Source organism: Falco biarmicus, chromosome 5, assembly GCF_023638135.1.
Source record: "Falco biarmicus isolate bFalBia1 chromosome 5, bFalBia1.pri, whole genome shotgun sequence".
NCBI classification, from domain to species: Eukaryota; Metazoa; Chordata; class Aves; order Falconiformes; family Falconidae; genus Falco; species Falco biarmicus.
The window spans coordinates 74035582-74060602 of NC_079292.1; the positions used below are offsets into that span (position 1 = coordinate 74035582).

General features: G+C 39.0%; 1 protein-coding gene across 11 annotated transcripts in view; it reads left to right on the plus strand.

The window, feature by feature from the left end:
- SOX5 (SRY-box transcription factor 5) overlaps positions 1–25021 on the plus strand; it is a 297069-nt gene that overhangs the window by 203346 nt on the left and 68702 nt on the right. For all 11 annotated transcript variants that reach the window (XM_056340467.1, XM_056340470.1, XM_056340476.1 and 8 more), the window contains one exon: positions 2832–2917. In XM_056340467.1, coding sequence (XP_056196442.1) covers positions 2832–2917 — 86 coding nt within the window. The remainder of the gene's footprint in view (positions 1–2831; positions 2918–25021) is intronic.

Here is a 25021-nt window from a genome sequence, read left to right on the forward strand (position 1 = left end):
AGCGCTTGTGAAAGGGTCGCAGCACAGGTGGGGTATACTTCATAAACAGAATTGCTAAACCCCTACAAGTAAGCGCAAGATAGCAGAGGGTATTATCAAAGCATAACGATGCAAAGATCCATGATCGGTTACAGAAGCTTTTCAGTTTTGTTTGTTGTTTTTGTGTGTTAAAAGTATTTTGGAGCACTGGAAAAACATACAGTCCTTTAAAAAGTGAACTAACGAAAAACAACCTGGTAGACAGGAGAGCCTAGCTCTGCACAACTGTAATCTGTTTTTAGGATGAATTTGACTTTTTTCCTTAGAATTGTGGAAAACTACATTACTGTGTATTGGTGTAGTAGTTGCTTTCTGGCATGGTCTACTAAAAAGTCGTAGAGGCATTTACCTGCACCACCGGAGCCAGTGGTTGTGACTATGCATGTGGCTGTGGGGACTTCAGCATGTTCTTCTCTCACAAGCATCTCATTGATACATTTGCCAGATGAACCATAAAGAACAGGAATTAATACAGCAGAGGAGGGTATGAGAATCTGCCTGACTGTTCAGGAAGGTGAAGATTCTGAGATTTACAAATTAGCATGAGGTTGTGAGAGGATGGGCTGAGGCTTATACAGGTATGTGGAGAGGACTATGGGACAGTGCATGGAAGTCAGTCTTTTAATCTTGGTATGTATTAATGCATATCATTAGTAACTAAAAATTTTAATTGGCTGTAAAATCTACATTCTAGTGAGAATCTACTTTTCCCTCATTCTTTTCTTTGCAGATGAGATATTAATAATTTTATATTCTTTCGTGGCTGGTCCTTGAAATAAATGTCCTCTTATAGAGAGGGGTCTTTCAGAATGATACAGGGATTAGCCTTTGAGCTACTAGTGGTGTGGAAGCAGCTAAGCACCATTGACCCTCAGTCTTTGACCACCTTCTCTTTCTTCTCTGTGTTCTCACATGTTTAAGGCCGACTGTTTGGGTCACAAGATAACGCTCCAGAAAACTTCAAGTCAGAGAAATTTTTAATTCAATCCATGATATGAAATGGAAAATGGATCCCTTAGTTGAAGCAAAGTAGAACTGGAAAATGGGAAACAATTACAACCTCTGGGGAAAAAAACCCCAAGCAAATCAGGAAATCTGTTGCCCATTGTCAATAAATAAGTTAATAAAGAAGTTGTGGCCAGGTGCAAAGACATTTGTGCACAGGGATGCCTGGGTGGACCTTTGGATTCCCATTGCTTGGCTGGCTGGCCTTGAAAGACTGTGAAGCTTCAGTCAGCAAAGCATTATTTAAGATGTTCTTAAATATAAGCAGGCACACCTATTGAAGTTAAATACCTGTTAAGATGCTTTGCCAACCCAGTTTTTTTCTGGCCTTCCATTTCTGGAAGTTATGGTATTTAATTCTTAACAGGAGATCAAAGTTCTCCATAAAAAAGGTTGCATTATAAAAGGGAAACCCAAACATACGCAGTTTTCCTGAATGTGTATATACCAACACAGGTTATTTCTAACATTTAAAAAAACATGAGATAAATTTCTTTCCCTTTGTTTTCTGTTTCCTGTAACTTAGGCTTGATACCGTTCTAAACTTTAATTCAATAATAACTAATAACAATTGTACAGAATAACCTGCATTGCCTTCTTAATTTGTCCTTCTTTTTGCCGAGTTCACTCAAAAAAGCATAATAAAGGAAGGAAACTTTTCACCTACCTCTCTAATGAAATGTACAGGAACATTTAGGTAGATTTTCCTGGTGAAGTGTTCTGCCTTTTCTATAGTTTCATTTCAAGTGGCTGTTTTAATGCTGCAGTAATCTTGCATGCTACCAGAACACAGGGACGTACAGAAATGCTCTGGCAACTTTTTTTTGAGTGGAAAGTGCTTAAACATTTTATCATTTGGAGAAGCGACACAATGCATGTGACATTTCTTATTATTTTTACCAGATTTCTTAATAGTTTTGTTGATGGGCTAGTATAAAGTTTGTTTTAACAAATAAGATGTGTAAGGAGTGACCGCAAGTGAGTGCTCCATAACATTAAAGCATGCCTGTCTCCATCTTGATTTTTGCCATCTCAGGTAATTCTCCTTTATAAATGCCTGCAACTTTTTTTTAAACCTTTGCTGGGTCCCTTTCATTCAGCACAATGCAGTTCTTTCTAAAACTGCAGTAGTTTTCTCTCAGAAGCAAAACTGAATCACAAGTCACAAAGCAGAGTTGGTGCAGGGATTTTGGAGGCTTGTATCTGATTTACTGAACTTCACATGCTTTTCCCTGTTGTAGGAGCAAACCCTGAAACTAAAGCAAGATATTTTTTTTCTCACCTAAAAGAAAGCACGGTAGTCAAGGCAATGCCGTTTCTGATCTGTGTGAGGCTCAGTTTACTAACAGTGAACAGAGTTTGGTTAACTTCATATTCTGGACAAGCTTGTAAATTTGTCCCCTTCTAATACTGCGATCTTATCAAGGTTGTACTGTTTTCCTTTTCTCCTCCACCCCCATCTTCTTTCCTTTTTTTTTTCTTTTTTTCTTTTTTTTTTTTTTTTGAAGTGCAGCCTTCTGATCAATGTGCACTTTTTTTCCATTTCCCTAAATACATCATGAAAAAGGATGAGGTTTCCGCCTTAATTGCTTGTGCCTTTTATTCACATTCCTCTCTCAGCCAGAATTGTGAAAAGAGTGTTAGTAAAAGGCTGCACAATAGAGCTTTTCATTAGGCCTCAACAAGGCACACAAAAGAAGGCTTTTGGAAAGAGTGAATGCAGGACTTTAATTTGCAGGTGGAGAGTAGATAAAAGGTGCTGACGCCTCTATTATTCTCTTACTTAGGTGACCCTTACCCCGTTCAGCTGATCCCAACTACCATGGCAGCTGCTGCCGCAGCAACACCAGGCTTAGGCCCACTCCAACTGCAGGTAAGTCCGAAAACAATGCAGAAGAGGCAAAGGTTAAGTAAATATGAAAACCAGTTTTATCTTCCATTTGAACACAGTGCAAATAACAGGGGTTTGGGTCTGTTCTCTTGGCATAAAATTTGCATCTGAAGCACAATGATCACCAAATCATATACTTTGCCTTTTACCTTGAGGGAACTTTTTGTTATGTTTTCGTGTCTTTATTGTCAGTGAAACTACTTCGAGGTTTGTACTTTAGGTTTCCACTGAGCGGTAGGTTTGCTCATCTTTTCCGTCAGATAGTTGTGATGCAAGCTGTAAGGGCTGGCTAAGCGTAAACCAGCAAAAGGAGACACATTGCCGGGGAGAAAAGCTCTGTCCTGACAAGCACTTTTAAACTGCTTAAAAGTTGCTTAACGTGATTAGGTCCTTTTAGGCTGTAAGCTCTTCAGATCAATGACTGGCCCCTCCTACAATGTTTTATGGTACCCAGTACATTTTAGGCACTGCCGTGGTGCAGGTAATTAAGTGATGATACTAATTTAACATAGGCAATTAGAAAACAGGTGGAAAGATACCGAAGAATTTTTTTTGAGCTACATTAAAGAGTTAACCTGGTAGCCAGATGCATCTGATTCAAAACTTCCAATATCACTCTAAATTTTGAAAGTGTTAGGGTGTCCATGGGTCTTAATGATAGTGGTGCAGACATTCCTCAGGTATTCCTGATCAGCCCCACAACCCTTGTCAACTCATTGGAATTAAGCAAATGTGATGTCCATTTCCACAGTTTGAGTTTTGTTACCTGCCATATATGCTTTGCTGGGAGGATGAAGCTGGGTAAAATTTGGGACTAAAATGAAGTCAAGATCCAAATCATCTCTAGTTCTGCAAAATCTGGATTTACACTCTTTTGTAGAAACAAACAAACAAAACAAAACAAAAAAATCCCATACTCTCCATTGCTAATTCATCTCCCCACTCATTATTATTTGTCAAGTCGCATGGAACAGCAGAGCTTTATACCTGCTTGGAAAAGCTCCGTATTTATAAACAGTACGTGTAAAATGCATTCTCAGACTCAGTTTGGCCAGCATCAGTATGAAGTGGACTCTCTGCAACATCAGATATTTCAGTTGTTTGGCCAGCATACAAGAGCGTGGGACATAGTTCTGGGGAAGATTTTTTTTTTTTTTATTTTAACACAGCCAGCGGAAGTTAGCTGAGTTTCACAGAAATAGCTGCCAGTGTGTAAGCTGACACATTCCATGCACCACAGAGGTTAATACATTCATTCCTATTGTGCCTTTGTATGAAAAGCTACACTGTCTGTCTGTTAGTTTCTGATTCTGTGAGTAACAAATACCGTAGACAGCTTAAGAATCATGGGAGCCATAAAAGTCATCCCTCTGAAATGAATTTTGAGAAGTAATGTCAGTATTGATAAAGTGCTTATAATAGCCAAACACACATGAACACGCATATGGAAGAAAGTGGGGAAAAAAAGGAAAACCAAACATGGTGCTAGCTAGCAATGAGAAAATACAGGTCTAACTCTAATTCTCCTTATTTTTGCGGTTATTCAGGATAGTCCTAAAATAACGCATTAGTGCTCCAGTAAGTTGGGAGGGTGGTTTACTTCCATTTCAGGACCAGCCTTGGGCTGTATCTCAACATGTGGTGGGCTGAAGTATTCTGATTAAAATAGGCTTTATCACAATGACAATTTCCTTATACAAAGGTGGGCTTTGTACAAATGCGTCTGACTTCATAAATATCTTAAGATGAGTTTAGGTTATGGAAAACTTAAAAACCTTAAGGGCCTCTTGTTTCTGTGCAAAGGAGAACATTAAAATTAAACTACTGACCAAATTCACCTATGTTTTGCTACGTGTTATTTAGCCTGGAATTAAAGGGAGAATTTGGCAACCAGTCAGTGGGAGAGGTTCAGTGTACTAACTGTAGACTCCTTCAAATCCTTCTGACTTGATCTCTAAGGGTATGTATATGCTGGAAAAAAATTAAAGTAATCTTTCTTTATGTCTTAACAGTGGTTTTCAGTTATCGTTGCAACCTGTCTAATAGAAATTGGACATGCCTCTTAATTTCTGGTGCCATTTGAAAGTGTCAGATAGGCTAGATGTGCTTTGAGAAGGGTTTTGTGATATAGCACTCAGAATGGACTCTCACCCATGCTTACATGAGTGAAGCTGAATCTGGCATAGCTGCTAGCCTAGAAGGGTCGTGTCTTCCAACGTCTGTTCAAATCCAGCTTGTTTCAAATCCAAACTCAGTGATGCCTGTTTCTTCTAGTCATGAAGAACTGGTTCAAAACCACTTTTAAATGGCACAAATGAATGTGCAGCCATTACAGTCTGTTTCAGGGAGGAACTCTTCTTTCTTCAGACATTACATATAACCATAGTGTTCCCTACAAACCCTCTGTTGTCTGGTCATCAGACAGTAGAAGGTCAGAAAAGTACAACGTTCCTTCTTTTCTTCTTTTCCTATCTTCCCTATCACTCATCTTTCAGGCTTTGTATACTAAAAGCGGTAGTTTTCAGGGGAGATCAAAGAACCTGACACAATGCTCAGTTTGTTGCTCCCAGCAGAATTTGGTACACAGTGTTATCTGAGTGAAGACAAAGCCAAGGAATTTTTCTTGTTTGTTTGTATAGTGATAAACATGTCTTTTTTTATTTCATTAGAGAATTTTAAGTCGGGGTATGGCTTTAGTAGTGTACTGTTTGATCAACAGGAAGTATTTTTTCTATCCCTGTTTGTCAAAATTGAATTTTCTTTCTATAAACGAAATGCATACTGTATTTATAGAAGAACACCCAACACCTGATTGTTTTCCTGTGGCAAAGATACTCTTTGTCATTGAAAAGGTAATATCTCATTTTGAAATGCCCTGTTGATTCCCACTGACAGGTTCGTAATCTGAAGCCCTCCATTTCTCTCCCTGCCTTTGAGTCCCTGCTGGGATATACAGATTCTGTCATCTGATATCCGCTACAATTAGCCATACGTGATTGCCTTTATTTCCAGTATCCACAGAGAGACTAATGACTCAAGAATGGAACCTAAAACTTACATTGTTAGGTGTTGCAAAAGGAGTAGATGTCTGAGGCCATTTGGAGAAGCTGGGACTAACATGATGCATGCTTGAACCTGCCCTCTGATAAAGGGCTGTCTGTCAGCCCTGCACGTTCACTCACACCCACATTTAATAACATAAATGCCATTTGAAAAAAAAAGGTTTTAGCTTTCATCTGTTAATGAGAAGATTTAGTTCCAAATGTTACGTGAAGTGTCATTTTAAAATACACCCTTATTGCAGTAAAATCCCTCTTGGTTAGTATGCAGGTTTCTTATGTTGTTTTTTCCCCATATAAATTTCATATGGTCTTGTTCTTCAGGAGTGATGTGGCATGGTGACTCTGTTTCAAATGAATGAGAACAAAACTGAGCGTAGCCTTGCTACTGTGTTTTACTGAATAAAGCTAATGAATTGAAAGTACTGCTATACGCCTTATATGAACATGATGTTTCCCTGTATGATTTAGCAGATGAGGGAATTAAATTTCTCCATCTTGAAGATCAACATTCAAAGCTGTAAGCACAGATATCATGTAACAAGTTTTAGACAAAGTAAACTGAAGTGATTATTCCAATACCAGTCATCTTGGGCATACCTAGTATGAAATAAATGTTTCCAGAAGTCTGAGCACATTCAGTATAAAATTATATCTGATGGTTTGCTTTTTGAGAAAAAATAATTCCTGAGTGCTTTCTGAGCATTAGAAAACAAAGGACCTGATGGCTTGATCTGAAAATTGAGAGGAATCTGCACCATTGGGAGTGTGAATGGTTCACATTTCCCAGATTGTTTGTTTGATAACCAAATAGTGACAACGACTGATTAATTGGCAGTAACACAAATGCTGTATATACCCATAACTATATTGAAAGATAATGCTGGATGTATAGTGACAGCTGCCCGTGTAGCATTACTATACGGACATTTTGTGTCCTGTCAAAACAGTATAGCAGTCTGATGTAATACAGACTTCCTGCGAACATCTGCTCTTGGAAAAACACCCTACAAGTTTTAAGTGCCCACATTCAAGCTTTTTCCCCTCTTCATCTTAGCATGAAACACGACATCATAATTATTGGTGGTTGTGTTCAACATTATGACCAAACCTGTCACTATACGGATCAAGAGAACTTCATGTCAGCATGGGAGTGTGAAAGCGTTTTAGCTGGGTCTCAGTTCTGAAGGCCAGCCTTTTGAAGAACCCTGATTGATTCTCTTTGGCTCTTGTATAAAGATGATGAGCAGATTTAGACCTCAAATTTACCTGGAAAAATAATCTGGCCAAGTTTTATAGTCTGCACTTTCTTTATTAAGTACTTGGGTCAGATTTTTTTCTTACTACAAACCTGTTCTTTTCAGTGGTGTGAGAAGATGCCTATCAAGGGCTGAATTTCAATGGAATTTAGCATACGTAGTCGGGACCACATTTTTAGAAGAGTTCAGGCCACATGCAGGCAGTGACATAAGTAGTTAGATTTTGAGGAAAGTTAAACCCATTTGGAGTTTGAGGGCTTTGTCAAAGTTGTTCATCTTGCTGTTATTTAGGTATCTGATTCATTACAAACTTTCCTTTGGAAAACCTTGCTTCTAGACATCTTAAGGGTCACAAAATCATCTGTGACCTCCATGTTTGTTTTACTTGAAGGAAATAGAAAAGAGAGCTATTTGACAAGTATGCAGTGACTGATCAGAAGATAGACTGTACGAATGATCATGTGAGTTTTACATTAAACATCTGCTGCCTATGAAACAAAAATAAAGCATGAGGACTGCCTGCTTGGTCAGCTACAATTTTTTTTTTTTGCTTACATACTAGCTTCCTTTTGGCTTCTGCACCATTGCAGGGATGAGCTACATCTCTCCACTTGCCAGTTGAGGTTATTTCTCTGAAGTACCTCCTTAAGTTTAATTTGAAACGTTGCTGGTGATAGAACTTCTCCTTTCTTAAGGAGGTGACACTATGTTTTCATTCATTGATTGTCAAGCACATTTAATGTTTGGGGGGGGGGGGGGGGGCATATCTCTGATTTCTTACTCTAATTTGTAGACATAACCAGTTCTGGCCAGATTAAGCAGTTGGACTTCCAGTGTTACAGTGCCCCAAATCTGTGAAAGAAGACCCTGACAAACTGTATGAACACTGTAGTGATGCATCTGAATACTGAAAACTTGATTCTTTCCTTGCATTGGGGAGCCAGCTTGCTTGAGATTGAGAAGACAAGTCCAATGCCCCATTGTTTCTACAGAATGTAGTCAAGAGATGGCAATAGTTTATCCATTATTTGTTTATTCTGCAATCTACAGTCATAACCTCTTTGGGATATTACTATAACCAATTCTTTGCCTACAAGAAGGCAAACCTTTTCTTAACAGTGCAGGGTTATTCCTTCTATTTGCTGGGCAGTGTCTACCTATAAATACTATCTAAGCTGGCTTTTCAACAGTGAGAGTCAGTATCCTTTCACTCTTTGCTTTCCTGCTTTACCTGTTCTCATTAATAGGACTCTGACTCAGTTTGTAGGGATTGAATTGTTAGTGCACAGTTTAATTACAATATTATAATACTCATGCAGTCCACTTAAGCATAAAGAAGTAGAATTAGTTTTTCACTGCGAGCACACGCATCTGGGAGAAAAAGCAGCTAAGTACATGAAAAGTGACATTTCTCATTAGCATAACCAAAAGATGGCAGTTGTCCATCTGCCATTAGCTCGGTGTACTGCTATGCTGTTTCTGATGACCATCACAAATACTGATAATAATAGGAGTAATAAAACAACATAATATGTATATGTTTTTGTTGGATGCCCTTTTAACTAGTTTTGAAAATTGCTACATTATGCAGATTCTGTATTCCCTATTTCTGTCCACCACTTACTTGTTTCTGGTTTTGTAAGTGAAAGTGGTGTTCACTAGTTATTTGTCACTTGTTCTGCAAATGAGATCACTGAAGACCAAGGTCCAGTTCTCCAGCTAGAAAAATGGGGCATAGTACCTTTCATGTGACTGAAGCTACAACCATCTAAACAGGGTGAAGATCTTGGGGAGGGGGGTAAATTGTCTTCAAAAATTTGAACTTGCCAAGATTCCTTATTTAGTATGAAGTCTTAGTGATGATTTTAAAATATTCATTAAACTGTGTAAATAAGGTGTGGGATGATAGGCTATTGATCGTCAAGAGTGTTTTTGACAAATCCTGATGTTTTTTAAATGGAAAAAGTTCCTCCCAATTAACTCAAAAGCAAGCCTTACAACACCAGTATGAAACTAGTCCTCACTTTCCGGGTACCTGCTGAGAGCTGGAGATTGTGATAGATTGTGTAAAAGCATGAACCACAGAACATACCATCTCAAATAAATCTTGTTTATGGTGGGTAAATGTGCTTTGTAGCTGGCAACTAAATAGCCCGTACTTGTCTTTGATGTAATCTTATACAACATTATGAGTAAACTCAATATATTCTATCGAAATAGATTTGAATTAAAAGCTTGATCACATCATTTTATTGGAATCCAATCAATTTACAAAAGACAATCATTATGACAGACTATATAAATGCTTTGTATTTTATTGAGCACTGTTGAGTGTCTGAACATAGGCACGGTGGACATTTACAGGCAGTAAATACACATGGTAAAACAATGTCATGGCTACTCTGTGGGTCGTCAGATTATAACTCCCTCCCCAGCCCTCCAGGGGAAGGAATTAGCAGTGGTAGCATATTCGTTTTATCTAGATTAACAGCCCTTTCTGCATAACTTTCAGATTCCATCCATATCTATGAAAAATAAAAAAGACTGAAAAATGACCAGCCTATCTTCCTTCCAGTTGTAACTCAGGCCTGCTGTTTGCTAGCAGACCTCTGTCTGCATGAGTGAGTTTTCTTGTAGGTTAAAGAGACTGAATTCCCTCTTCCCCCTCCCTCCGACCCTGAGCCTGCAGGGCAGACAGACAGAAGCACACATATGATTAATACAGCACAGCTGCAGTAGTGACTCATTTGCATATGTATTAATAGAGGCAAAAACAACAATTCAATTATATACAGAGACATTCTGCATACTAAAGAACATATGCAAATAGCCTGGAAAAAGTGCAGCCAGCGTTTTCTCTTGACTTTCCTGAGCCCATATGGGCTAGCATCAGAGCCTAGCAGTTTTCATGAAATCCCCTTTAGGAAGAACCTGTTACAAGATGCTTATACAGCTATTACTCCTCCTCCCCCCACCCCCTGGGTTCCCAGAAGGCATTTGACATTTGGACAATGGAAATAGTGCAAGCAATGTCTTTTCTATGTTATTTTGTATTTGCAGGCCTTCAGCTTCATATTGTTGTCTCTTTACATATAAACCACAGCATGAAGAAACCCAATCGTTTGCCTCATCTTCTGTATGCACACATTTATTCTATTTTTCTTTCACTTCCTCTCTTGTGTTGTTTCCATTTTCCTTTGTCTTTCTCTTCTTGACTTCAGTGAATTAGCAGAAGGTGACCATTTCTGTGCCTTTTTCTTTTGACCTTAAGTATCTGATAATAGTATAATTGTGATTTTCTGCTAGGGGGCCGTTAATACTTGTAATGGGTCTGAAAGGTGCCTCAGAAAAGTTAACCTGCTCTAGACAGGCTTTGATATCATGATACATTGGTCTTTGCCTCTACTAAGAAGGTTGTGGAGTTCTCAAAACCAAAAAGGTTGAAAATCACAGGTATTAAATAGTTCATACTACAGGTGATGGGGATCTTGCTAACTGGTACAGAATCTGATTCTGGTAATTAGAAACAGATGTTCTCTAGATCTCATGGGAATTTAATAGACAGTAGTTTTGAGTGTATTTCAGAGGCAGGTTGAAAGTATTCCAGCATTGGAACTTAGGCTATAGGAAGGTTTACTTAAGCTATAAACAGTTTCTTTAGCTATAAGTTATTCCTTATGTTAGTTTGTGTTAGAACTACAATACCAAGTACACCAGATGTATGTACTCAGTATACTTCTTTACACGGGCCATTCACACACTGTGATACGCAACAAAATATTAGGCTATGATCCATACCCAGTATGCTAATGTCTGGGAGAGCGTGACATTTGACATTGTCCTTTATGGACTAAAGAAATAGAGCTCTATTTCAACTTGAAAAGAGATAACAAGTCACAAAAAACTTTTGGAAACCTGACAGAGCCATTAGGATGCTCAACTGTCTTGTTTGGGTGGCAACCCTCTGTGTTTCAAGCAGTCTAAATTACTGGCCGTTTGTTTGAAACGTCTCTGTGGTGTGACCAGGGAAAAATAGGTCACGCAAGAAAGAGTGTGTAACTGTCTGGCAAGCATACTTGTGAGGTCAGGTCATCCTTAATTTCTTTTCTCTCACAAAAATGTTACACTTCTTTCTTTTTGGGGTTAGCCTGACAGACGGAAGCAGATTACTCCTTGATTATTTATAAGGCATTAATTTTAGATGAATATTGCTGAAGTAACTGACATCATAAGTAGTTTTAGCAGCCAGCAGAAGAGCCTGTTTGCAGATTGGAACATGACAGTTTTCACTTACACAACATCCTGTCTCGGACACAGTCTCAAGTGTATGAAAGAAGGGAAAACTCGAGGAGTGGGGGCATATATATCAGCTAAGACTTTGTTTATTCTTGTGTGCCATATAACTGGGACTTCGGATGCTTGGCTGGTGGTGTCGATGTTAGGAGTTCTACCAGCTGCAAGACAAAACCAGTGTCAGAATAGCAGCAGTGGCAACACCTGTCTGCCAGAGTCATAAACCAGGGGGGTAAACACATCTGAGAATTGTCATATGCTGCCCCAAAGTCGCTTCCATTGAGAAAGAAGTCAATAGCCACCTTTGTACGTACACCTTGAGATAACAAAGTATGCCTCCCTGCCTGCGCTGGCAGCAGAGCAAACCTGTGAAGTGTTTGTGTTTTACAGAATACGATGTTTCGTGGCTTGCATTCATTTGGAATTAATTCTCCTTGGAAAGGTCTGTATGAAAAATCTAGTAACAAAACCAAAAAACCATTTTTATTTTTTTTTCCTACTTTGTGCCCTTTGTGCATTCCAGACACTGGGTTTTGAAATAGTTGGCTTGCACTACTGGTTTTCCTATTATGTTGTTTGCTCTTTTCAGAGGGATGTTGCTGAAAAGAAGATTATATAATCATGCAAATAAGATTGTATAATCCTGAGCAAATGGTCTGCGGAGGGGGGGGCACACGAGAAACCACACTGAGTGGGGCTTGGCTGGCTGTGGGGGCACTCGCACTGAAACCACAAAATGGGGGGTTATGGGTCTCCTATAAAACATGAAAGCTGCAGTCAGACTAGTGAATTTTTCTGGATATTTTTGGAATTCATTGTCTTCATGCTGAGCTCTGCCAATAGTGTATATTTACAGTGCCTCAGCAGAACGTTGTGACAGACAAACACATAGGAAAACTGCAAATCACTAACATGCACGCTCTTCGGAGCTTGCGGAACAATGCTACAAATAACACCACTGAGAAAAGCTGACTTACACAAAACTGACTACTTACTGACACTCACTTGCTCCTTTAGGTCCGCAAATCAAATAACTACATTTTATGCATCCCAAAAGTTAACACAAGAAAATCTCCCTTGAAATCTTGCTAGCTTTGTTGTACCTAGGTCACATGACATGGTTTGTTGTTAGATGCAGATTGTTGTGATATATGAACGTGTAAGAATTTTGATTTATGTCTTATTTCTTACTACAGCCTTGTTTATGACCATTCTTCCTCCAAAGTTGCAGGTCATTTCCCATTGACAAGGCAGAATGGGATAGAAATAAACAAATGGCATATTAAAAGTGTGCACGGGGAGAATATCACTGGCTAGTGATATAAATTGCATATGGCAAGGGCAGTGCAAGCCGTTAAAAAAGTTGTTGTGCTCTTACTCTCATCCTGTCTTTCTCATGTCTGATTTCTTGCCAGGGTTGACTGTTAGCAACCAGGATATGCGAGCACCTTTTGTGAATGGAGGCTAATATTCGGCACAGTTTGAAACTGTGAAATATTTACTTACTGTAGGCTGTAGGTCTAAACATTAGACAACAAACTACTGAGGTCAGGATGTTTGTTCTGTTTGTTTTCTTTCCAAAGTCATTGATTGAACTTAGCTCACCAGAAGATACCATAGTATCTGGAGATGTAACTTTGAGAGTGTTAAACTTAATTATACTGTTGTGCCTGGATAGCATAAGCCACTTGAGGTTAAGTCAAGAGTGCAGTTCTCCCCCAATACCTAGGCTCAGTTTCCTCAAATTCCTTTTCTCCTTTCAGAGGTTCTTAATGGTTTTTAGTGGCTTTTGTAAGATAATCTGAACAAGAAAATGTGGAGGCCACAGAACCTTTAGCTCCTAGTGGTCCTCAAGACTAGCTTTTAAGTTTGTAGCCTGCATGAGCTCTGCTGCTTTCTTGAGTTCAGGTCTAATGCCTAGACTAGTTTCCAAGTATCCCTTTCACTTTGCATAACTGCCATATTTGTGTGCCATTTTACCAGTGGTCTGTTCCTGTTCCTGTCCACTCATTAGATAGGTAGCTAAGGAGAAAGTATTGCAGACAAGTGGATTTACATTCCTTAACCCCTTAGCCATAGAGACTGGTCATATCACAGATAATTTACTGGACCAGAAATACACTCCAAATTTGGTAAGTCACCTATCTCAGAGACTGACAAACTCTAGAATTACAGACAGCAGGGCTGTCAGCGGGCAACTGTGTGAAATGTCTTTCCTTAGTGCACAATTGTACAAACCAAACTAAAAAGCAAAATAAAATGCATGTATACAAGACAGAAAAACATTTTAAGTCAGTGTGGTTTTAAGCTCAGAGAAGCTTTGAAATATGATTATTGTTACAACAGAGAAGGAGTAAGAAAGTTTCAAATGCTCTCATGGTAGTAGAAACTGAGATTTTTGAAAACTTTTTCCAGTGATATCTGCACCTCTGTGTCTTGCTGTTTAGAGTGATTGCTCTCTCTAAAATCTGCACTACAGCAGAATCTTCTAGCTGTATTGTGAGCTGTACTGTGGTTAGGTAACCACAGCTGTGCCACATGCTGCACCAGTGGCAGCGGACAGGGGCAATGTATTTGCGACATATTGAGGGATTCAAATTGTCTTTAGCAGCTGCTGTGGGGTGGCTTTTATCAGCTCCCTCCTATAGGTACAGTATTTGTTTGTCCCAAAGGGACCTGGGACTGCCAGTTCATGTGCAAGGGAATGAGGTTAGTCCCTCAGTGACATAGGGTGGCATGAGGGGTGGTACCCGTCCTCCCACCTGAGTCACGCAGGGGCCCAAAAAGCAGCGTCCCTCTGTGCCTCCCCATGGGTGCTGTGCTGGTGGAGGCCAGCTGTGCTGGTGGAGGCCAGCTGTCCCCCAGCACACCCGGGCAGCGAGGCCAGTGGCTCTCTGCCCTTCTGAAGGTGAAGTGTCCACTCTGCAGGTTACACTTCTCTCCACACTGGAGTGTGAAGATGGCATCTGGCAACAACGCCTTTTCTTTTTCTTTTCCTAATTTTTCTTTTCCCTTTCATGGCTCAAAACACTCTTTACAAATTATAACAGCGTGTTCTCTGTTAATGCACCAAAACATTATGGCTTGTGATAGTGTTATTAAAGTGTTTGGGGCCATTACCATAGAATACAGCAGCATATTTATTTCATTAAGGGAACCAAATGGATCTAGCTGGATTTGGCAAAAGAACATGGCTGAAGTCCTATTTTATCTCTGGTGTTGATTTAACCATTAAACTCTGAACTTCTGAAAATTAGAAAATTCACAATATAAGCACTAATAGGTGTGCTACATTTTGTAGTAGGTTAAACTGTCCTTAATTATCTCTTACTTTCTCCACAGTAGTTCTACATTGGTATTTGTTCAACATTCCGATATTTACTTTACAATATTTACTCCGGGCTTATTGATGTTTAGGGTAAGCAGTATGTCATGTACGTATAGCATATGTTTAACTTACTCTCCTGCTGTGCTGCCTTGGAATATAGCTCCTTTTAGGCCAATCAACCCTACTCATCCCATTGCTGTAATCATGGCAGCCTTGCTTCTTGCTATATGCGGGTCTGATACACTGGTGGCAAAAGTAATTCAGATGGTATGTATCAATGTATGTTTGGGTAAGATTTTTAAAGAGGCCTCAAGGGATTTGGGAACCCAGCAATAATTAATTTCTTATGGTGCCTTTGAAAATAAGATATGCAACATGCACACTTAATCCTTCCTCCTTTCCACAGCTGTTTCATTTTTCCCATGATTCATTTTGTGGAAAGGAAACAGTCATCAAAATTATGTCAGAACATTTGATGGTGAGGTAGCGTTCATTCAGTAACTCAGTTTTCATTGTGTTTTAGTGCATGGTGCTTGCTTTCACTTTAAGTGGGGAAAAAAGAGAGTGAGCTTAATTTCCCAGCACTTTGTGTTGTGCACTAGGATGTCATATCCCATATACTCGTGTGTTAGAATTTCATTATTGCACAGGTGTTGGACTCTAAGCAAACTGAATGCTGTCCCAAAAGCAGTGTTGTGTAGCCTGATTTTTATTATACTGTGTGGGCATGGGTAGATGAACTTGTATACATGACCTGAGCTCAGGTGGAAGACAGAGAAGAGATTCTAAAATGATCCATGGTCTACCCAGTTAAAACTCCAAGTATTATGCTTAGATTTAAGCATTTACTTAAGTCTGATTATTTTTTTAATTTATTTTTTGCATCAGTTCATTCAGATAACTTCATTTCACTTCACATTAATTGCTGCCCTGAGTCAGGTCCGTAATGGATGTAGAATAGGTAGGTGCTTGCACATCAAATGTTTCTTTCGTGTCATACTGGGTGGCATTACAGGTTTGATTTCACTAAAAGGTATTGTTCACCATCAAGTGTAGAAAGAAACGAATATCAAAAAACCAAGGAAATGTTAGATTAAAAAAAAAGCTGATTTGTCACTTCGCTCATTGACTATGAGCTGAATAGACTTCTAACCCTTAAAATACTTTCTCCCCCCTTTTCCTTTTTATTGCCTGGAATCTTAAGAGCTTTATCATTTGCAGTCATAAAATGAAAATATACACCAAACCCTCAAAGGGCAAGTATGAAATTAAATTATATTTGGGCAGCTGTAACCTTTTAAAACGATCAGATTCCAGTTAATGTATTTCTTCCTGTTCCGAGTGCTGCCATGGTGTTTGATGGTGGGAAGCAGTCCAAAGGGCATTGGGAGATAATAAATTCACTGGAAATTTCACCCTGAGGCAAGCCTCGATACACCAAGGCTTCCATTTAGCGAGACTGACCTAAAAATCTTGTCACATCCAAAGGTCACTTAGGTTGGGGTTGGTGTGTCCCATCTATCTTTCCCTGGTGCAAAGAATGACAGCTGAGCTCATAAACAGCCATCGGAATATGGAAGACAAGCAGGGAGGAGAGGGAGAAGAGGGAGGAAGGATAATACCACTGACAACTTCTTAGATTTCCTCTAGGCCAATGAGAATAGATACCATCTTTGGGGTTGCTTGTTTCTGCTGCTGCAGAAATGGCAATTCAATTTAAAGAGGTTACAGTTAACTCTGTGGATGTCTAAAACAAGTGATTCCCCCCTTGTCTGCAAATGCCATGTAACCCTGCTAGTACACGTTACACTGTCCCTGAACCGTTCATATTTGTTACCAGTCTTGTTAGTCAAAACAATTTGCAGTTTATACAATGCTTTACTTTCAAGGAGGGTCAAAAGTCTAAAAAGCTGTCAGTGATGACACTGATAGGTGTCACCTATAAGAACGATGATTCTAAGGGAAACAATTTGGACAGTGACACTAATTATAAATAATACTGGAAGGTAAGATATTTTTCAATCTTATGAGAAAATCTGTGTACAACCTCTAGGACGTTACTTATCCTAAGCTCATTAAAATTGGTATAATCCTGCTACACAGTAAATTAAAGCAAAAGGCCTTTCAGGATGACTGTTGTCTTCCAGTCATAGTTCTTCTGCAATGGGAAGATCCAGTGGATCCTTCTTATGCTTGCAGGGTATTAAATATTGGGGACAGGGCTCAGAGTTGCATAACAGCAGTATATCTGAAGGACAAAGATCTAACTTAACATAACTGGTCTTAATTGGGGATAAGCCCTGCAGCATATGTCCATTGTATCCTAATGGTGTGAAGCTCCTCCTGGAATTTCCCTAAGAGAAGGATGAGAGAGGCTGTCTGCCAGTCACTGCTGGGATGTAGGTGGCAAAGATTGTCTCTTCTACATCCTGTCTTTGGAAAAAGCAATTGTTGTTGGTGGTCAGTGTCCCTCTGAAATGTGGTAACACCCCACTGTTGGAGGACATGTACCATGTGTGGTGTAAGTATTGGTCTGATTCTTTTTGGAATATCAAACTGAAGATAAAATAATAATAATAATAAAATATTATATGGAATCAGTTTAACTTTGGACATATGAGGAAAAAAATCAGAATGAAACACTCATGTTCCAAAATCTGTAGGATCTTGAAGAAGTTAGGTATCTAGCTCCTCCTGGGAATTTGCTGATGTCTCTCCATGAATTTTAGTAAATCACATCCTTCTGAAGAGGACTGTAAATTGCATGTTCCTTTGCTTGCTAAAACTAAATGGAGTATAACTGTTATTTTCAGAAGTATTTCACACATTCTTACAAACATACTATATTTGAGGCAAACACAGCAAAGAAGGGCAAGATTGGCCAGCTGTCAGTGTTTGTCTTCAGTTTTCCTTGGGTTCACTCTCTACTTTATGTTAACATATATGTTCTCTACAGAAATCCAAAGTAATCTGCAGGCAGCTTTGGGGGAGTTCTATGCCCTTTCCCACATGTTCTGTGCTGAAAATGTAGCTATGTGCCTTACCAGCTGTACAGCTTTGGGGAAGACAAAGTCACTTTTGATCGTACCTGCATAACAAGGAAAAAGGAAATGTGTATTTTTCATGAACTTCAGAGAGGACAGATAAATTTCATTTTAAAAAACTCAGCTGCTAACACGAAATTTAGAAGATGATATAGATATGCTAAGCACAGAAAAGCTAGGGTTTTTTCCTGGTTTCTACTCAGGATGGTATGATGAGAATCATCTTCAGCCCTGGATGTCTAAATTGTATATTTCATCTGGCCTAATGTTGCAGGTTCCATTCTAGTTTTCATAAAGGGAGCTGAGGGTGATTAGCTCAGATGTAGTCAGGTGGATTCCCCACTCAGCTCCCACTTCATGTCACTTTTCTACTGTGATTCCAATTCCTTTTTCATTTGCCTAGGCAATTCCGGTTAGTAAGCAAGTTAACAGGGGAAAATAAAGTCAGGATGTTTCTGTCATTGCTTGTGGGTCATGATGCCTCAAGGCCAGCTGACTTCATATTTCTGTAGTGGTTGGAATTTGTGAAAGACACCGAGTTGTAGTCAGTGCAGACAACTTTAACAGTCAGATATGTGTAGCTTCCTTGTATCAAGTGAGTTTTGTGTCCTTGGGAAGAGGAGATATCCCATTGTGATGGTCAGTGCATTTCTTCCCTATGTTTTCATAGCCATATTCATTCCATTGCATGCCAGATGACTTTGGAGAATCGACAGCAATCCTCAAGTATGTTAATATTGTTAAATAAATGATGGACAGCTAGATGGTGAGAATAAGGATTGTATTTAGTGCCTGTGATATTGGGAAGTGGTTTTATGTTACCTTAGATGCTCCTTTTATTGTAATGAATATGATTACATTGACCAAAAGCCTGTATTATGCCATATTAACTGGAGAAGTTGAGAGATATTTTACAGTTGCTGACTTTGGCAAAAACAAGATGTGTCCCTGCGTAATGGAGGACTGTACTGTTTCTTGCATTATTCATGCTTCCCACGCTGGAGTCACAAACATTGGGTAATGTTAATACTTGTCATGGAAAAATTTAATTGGCAGAAATGTTTAATATATTAGCGATAGATGGGAGGGCCCACAAGAGACCTTCCCTATTCTGGACTGAAATGTGACATGTAATTAGCGATAAAGGGGGGCACTGTATGGAGTGGATCGTTGTTATACGGAGGGAAGTGAGGATCCCTGCTTGACATTCCCAGTTTTTCCTGAAATGGAAATATATTTACCAGTTGCTAACTGAAGAAGCAATGCGTACTGTTCACCCTCCCACTGTAATGAACAGCCAGTCTTGGAACAGCATAAAAAGGGTCAATCAAATAGGTCGTACATCATATGAGGAGGCAGATGTTAGAACATATTGTAATGGATTGCTGTGCAGTATGTGAAGATGGCTTGTGGAGTACAGGGATGGGGGGAGAGAAGCTATCAGCAATGTTTTCTGTCATGGTTGCTGTAAAAATCCAAATTTTTGAGGAACACTTCTGAACGCAGGAAATCAAAGCATTAGCATTCCTGCTGTGTTAGACTTGTGGGTAGAATGACAGAAGTAGAAAAGGAATAGACGCATGAGTCCCTCTGTAATACTCCATGTAATGTGAATATGTCTAGGTATTATCTGTGTTCTGCCAAAGTCAGTGTTAGCCTTGGAATGTGTGAGTGTTTTACCTGAAAAAAGATTACAGAGCTTCAGATTATATTAAACATAGAACTGTTAAAATAGCTTCTCTTTTAGCAGCGCCCCTAATTCACACCCACTCAAACACCTCCTCACTCGTTAACCCCATCATCAGACCCAAGTAACTCAAGTGAAATGAGATGGCATTACGAATGAGGTAATGAACAAAGATTTCTGGATAATGTTATTACTTCACGATAGCAGTTCTTGTTAGTGTGACTACAGTTGAGAGCTTCTCGGTATTTCCATTGCAAACTCTTTGGTACTCCCACCCCTTCGGCTTTACAGACAACTACTCAGCCAGAAGCAATTTAAAATTTGATTTTACATCAATTTTGGCTGTTGTTTTGAATTGAAAAGAGTTTACTGTTTCGGTACTGCTTTCTAAAACATAAAAATTGCTGGGTTTTTCCCCTCCTAATCCAAATTTCTAGATGAACAATTGAAAATATGGATTAGCTCTTTTCATAACTCAGCCACATTATTAACAATTGTAAAATGTCTCCTAAGCATTAATTTCAGTATTTAATGGTTTTGGACCAGCAGATCCACCTTTATGTTATAAAAAACATCTGTACTAAAATTGGCTTGAAGGGGACAGTTTTCACTCAGGAGTCTACAGTTTCTATGTCTTTTTTAAAAAGTCTCAGTTCCTCGAAAGAAATTTTTAAATCAACTTTAATAAGTAATCATGGATGGATCTGATGTACTAATGGATTGTAGAGCTTGTTACTAGTTAAGTAGTGTTAATATAGTGCACTTAATTGGTTGCAGAATATGTGGCTATGTAGAATCTTCTAAGAGAAGTTAGAGATTACAGCCCTATTGCCAATGAATGGCAGCCTTTTTGCCTGAAAAACAGGAGTTGAGAGATGTATTTCTGCATTCACCCCAGCTAGACTTAAAAGTGAAACTGCAGAGTTAAAGGAGAGAGAGGACACTTGCATAGGGTAGCCCAGGTGGGACTTAACACCTTTTGTCAGGATGGAAGGGTGACAGTGGAGAAATATGGGGACGGTTGCATTTCCCTTGGTCAGTGTGATACTAAGAAGTAGAAGGCTCACACTTGATAGGGGAACGTGAGGCTTCAGCAGCTCTTTGTTATCCATGTGGATTGCTAAAACTAGAGGCAGCCAGCATGTTCCTCATAGCTGAATGTAAGGTTCCTAAGTTCATCGTATAAGCTCTTCTTGTGCTTGGGTGATGCATAGCATGTGAGGAACATGAAAGTTAAAGATGTAATTCCCTTTGATCTTCAACCATGTTATTGTGCCTACAGCTTCTTAAACCTCAAATACAACATGTGCCAAAAGAGGCATATTGGTGTGAGTTTTGGGCTAGATTTAAGGCTTTTCCTGAGTGGGCTGTAAGCTGACCATGCAGTGTCGTTGGACCTTAGTGTTTGTGGTTTCATTGTAGTGAGAGTCAGAAACAGCATCCTGAAGGATTTCAGATGTTTTCAGAGACCACTTTTGGGGGAACAAAGTCTCTATGAATTAAGAATTAAACTTCTGTGCGTGTCCTAATGGAATATGTGAAGTGTCACTCTTCCCATTACATCAGTGTAAGCATGGAAATAATGAGATGAACCAGAAAACAGTTTCTTATGTTATTTCCTGAGAAGTTTGCCAAAGCTTCACAGAGGTTTCAGGCTCTCTGGAGTTTTATGGGTCTATTGGAGGGGGAGTTTTACAGACCACACCCATTTTTATTGTAAAATCAAAGAATAAATTGAACAGCTATTGAGCTGTTTCTACTACTTCATTTTGTTAAAGGGGGACTTTTATATGATAAAGTAAACTCCAAAATAATGAAATTGAGTGCTTTTCTACTCTCTCAGCTCTGCTCAGCAGTTTTGTTAGCGAATAACGGCACTCTCCTCCACATACTCCAACATCTCTTTGCAGCCTGTCACCTCCCAACCTCAAGCATCCCAGTTCAACAAACATGCTTTTTTTTTTTTTTAAGCGTCTAAGCTATCCATCATATAGCAATGGGGCTAGTTTGATGTTGGGCACTTCTGTGAGTTTAAAGTGGGTAGGACTCACTGTTGAGAACATTAGGAGTTTGACCTGAGTGGAACTTGGCTGGTTTCTGGTTTGGAACACAAATCAGATATGCTGTGATTCAGTGAGGCTCAAAATGTTCTAGATCAAAGTTGGGCCAATTTCTATGTCCTTGGTTGGAATTACAGTTTCCCTACAGGTCTAGTAATTTTGATTGCCATTTTCTGCGAGCTTTGTCTTCAGTAATATCTGAAACACAAACATGGTTTTAAAGGAAGAGGGGCTTCCATGTAGGTTAAAGCCAAAGGAAAAGTACATGTGAGCTTTCCACAGTTCTTGTTGTGTATTCTGCTCTTATGAAAAGAGGTCACAGGGTGCTGCTGGGAGGGAGAACTGATGCCCTGTATTGATACAATGACTTCACAATGGGATCCCGTAGGATGAGGTAGGACTTGTCAGCTTTCTAGAGAACTTGCATAATGAGCATGTAAGGCAATGAACATGAACAGGAATTACATGAGAGGTAAATGGATTACTGTTGAACTGTGATAGAACTTGCTTGAAAGTTTTCTGCAGTAGAGAAACCCTTAAACTGGAAAGCTAGCACTGCAGGACTGACATTCTCCTCCCCCAAAATAATAACCTTGCTCTACTTTCTCTACCTCCAAAAATAAAATAACTGCTGCAGCTGAATAAAGATGCCATGTCACATCTTATTAGTGCTCCCTGCTCAGGAAAAAGGGAAGGGGAAAAATATCTCTTCAGAACTATTCTAGGAATCAATTTGTTTTAGTTTAGCTCTCAAAATAAGTAAGTTTTCTTCTGCAGCTCGGATGCTCTATCCATCACTGGTCCCTCCCTTTCAATATTCTTCCTCTACCCCTACTTCCTCCTTTATGTGTTCTTTTCAGGGAGGCTTGGCACAAGGGAAGCAGCTCAAATGCAGTCCTTAGTTCCCCTTTAAGGCACAAACGTCACATTCTTTCCTGTCTACCCTACACAGAGAAGCTGTGGCTCTCTGAGCCAGTGAAAGTGAGCTCTGTTGAAAGTTGCTTACGGTGGACTACGACTTTGTCACTCTGTCTCCTGTGCCTTTATCCAGACCCTCTGACCACATAATACAACCCAGTTCAAAGAGCAAATTAAGCTTTTGAATGGGCTGAGTAGATGTCACTGAGCTCCTGTACACATCAGGTAATGGAACAATGTTAATTTATACTTCCAAGGACAACAGATAGAATTGCATGGTACTGCAGGTTCAGAAATATTCTTAATGTCAAGAGAGTAACAGGCTGGAAAGAATGTGTTTCACTGTTTGATATCATTATTGACAAATGAAGATACAGCTGTGGAGGAGCTTTAGGGAGTGTACTGGGAAAAATATCCAAGTGAAATATTTTCAACATATTTTGTTGTTTAATTAATTTCTTGTCCTCTCCCACACACTATAATATATGGTAATATGGTATTGGTAATATGACACTGTTGCTTCTGGTAGATGATTATCATCCTTGTGCTACCTTTAAGGAGGGACTTCAGTATTTTAGGATGCTGTTCTTACCACAGCTTATCACAAAAGAGTTTCTAGAACAGGCTGAGTGCTGTGGTCCACGTGTACTGCAAAATACCTATTTCACTATTTTGTTCCTGAAAAAGAGGAGGGACAAGTCACCGAGGAATCTTAAAATCAGCAAGATTGAAGAATCTGATACCATATCAGCATTCAAGTGAGCAAATCCATGTTCTCAAAATAAGAAATGCAGTTGACCTTAATCTTTCTACTATGAGTTCTGCACTTAACTTCAGGAGAAACAGAGTATTCAGATTTGAAGTAATTAATTCAGTATCAGTCCTAAAGCAGGCACAGAGTTTTCCTGACTTAATTCCCTGTTGAATACAACAACTTAAAATGCAAACAGAAAATCTATAAATAAAAACTGGCGAAAGAGTTGCTTAAGGAGATGTGTATAAAATAGTGAAATGCCTTAATTATAGCTCAGCAATCTGAAATATATAGAACCTTATTTACAGTAATTCTGCTGGCAGTGTTTGCTTATTAACTACTCTAGTCACTTAATGGATAACAATGAATGATTATATACAGTACCAGTCAAGTAAAGCAATGTAATATGAAATGAGTATTTTGTTAAATGGCCACTCATAGAATTTTGTTCTCTCAAATGGGAAATTACACTTACTGGAGTCAGGTGCTCTAAGCTAGTTGCCAAAAATCTGGATATATAAAAAAATAAGCTCTTGGGAAACATACTTGTGGTAAACAAATAGGCAGTAGTGAGTTTTTTCCTACAAGAGTATAATGTCTGGGCCACTTTACTGACTTCAAGCTTCTAATTTGGAAAAGCTGTACTGGGACAGAAGTCTGCCTGTGAAACCTTCATACAAACATTTCGTTAGAGAATAGTCGGCTCTGTACTTCATTACAGAATAGTCAGTGATAAAGGGAATGAAGTTCACAAAACAAGTGCCCCTTCTTAATTTACACATCCCTGTTGTTTATTGATCTTCTACATTACTACTGCCCATCTTACTGTATACTCCTTAAGGACCATGCTGTCAAGAATATGTCCTTCCTTGAAAGAATTTTTATCTTTTTCATAGTAAAATAAGTTCTGTTGGCATAAAAATAAATAATAGTAATGGCAGCAAGAATACATTATATTCTGGTGCTGCACAACAAACTATAGGAATAAATTGTTGCCAGATTATATATTTTTTAAAATATGTACAATATTAATTACTTTCCTTGAAGGGGATGCTGTTCATCTGCAACATTTCATCCAACAAGCTTTTTCCAGAAGACATTATCAAGTTTCCTCTCCAATATGCATTCCATATAGTCACTCTATTTCAATTACTGTCATATGGTGTGAACATGGTATGTATGAATATGTAGGCCACTTGGGCAGTTTTCCAGTTAAAAACTCTTCATTTGTAAAGAGCAGGCAATCTTAAACACACAGTTTACAATGATACTTTATCACAGAAACTAACAGATCTTATTAGCCTCTGATAGGAAGTGTCTATTGATAAGTTCCTACAGTTACATCCTGTAGGATTGTCTTCTTGTTAAGGCATGGAACAAAGGAGCCACAAGGTCTAGGCTCTAATCAGGAGTTTCCTACAGCCTTCCTGCGTCACCAGGAACAGTCAGCTGATGTCATGGGTGCTGATTCTCACCTTGCTAATATGTGAATAGCATTTATCTATTCAAGAGAATTACAGACTGTTTTTCAAGGAAAACTGAATTTCTTAGCATTTGTCTTTCCCATAGAAGTTACTATAAATACATATATAGTTGTAGTTTAGCGAAAATTATTGTCCTATCCATCAAAATGACATTAGTTTCTAACAAAACTCATGAGCTACCATAAATTGTACCTGCATTT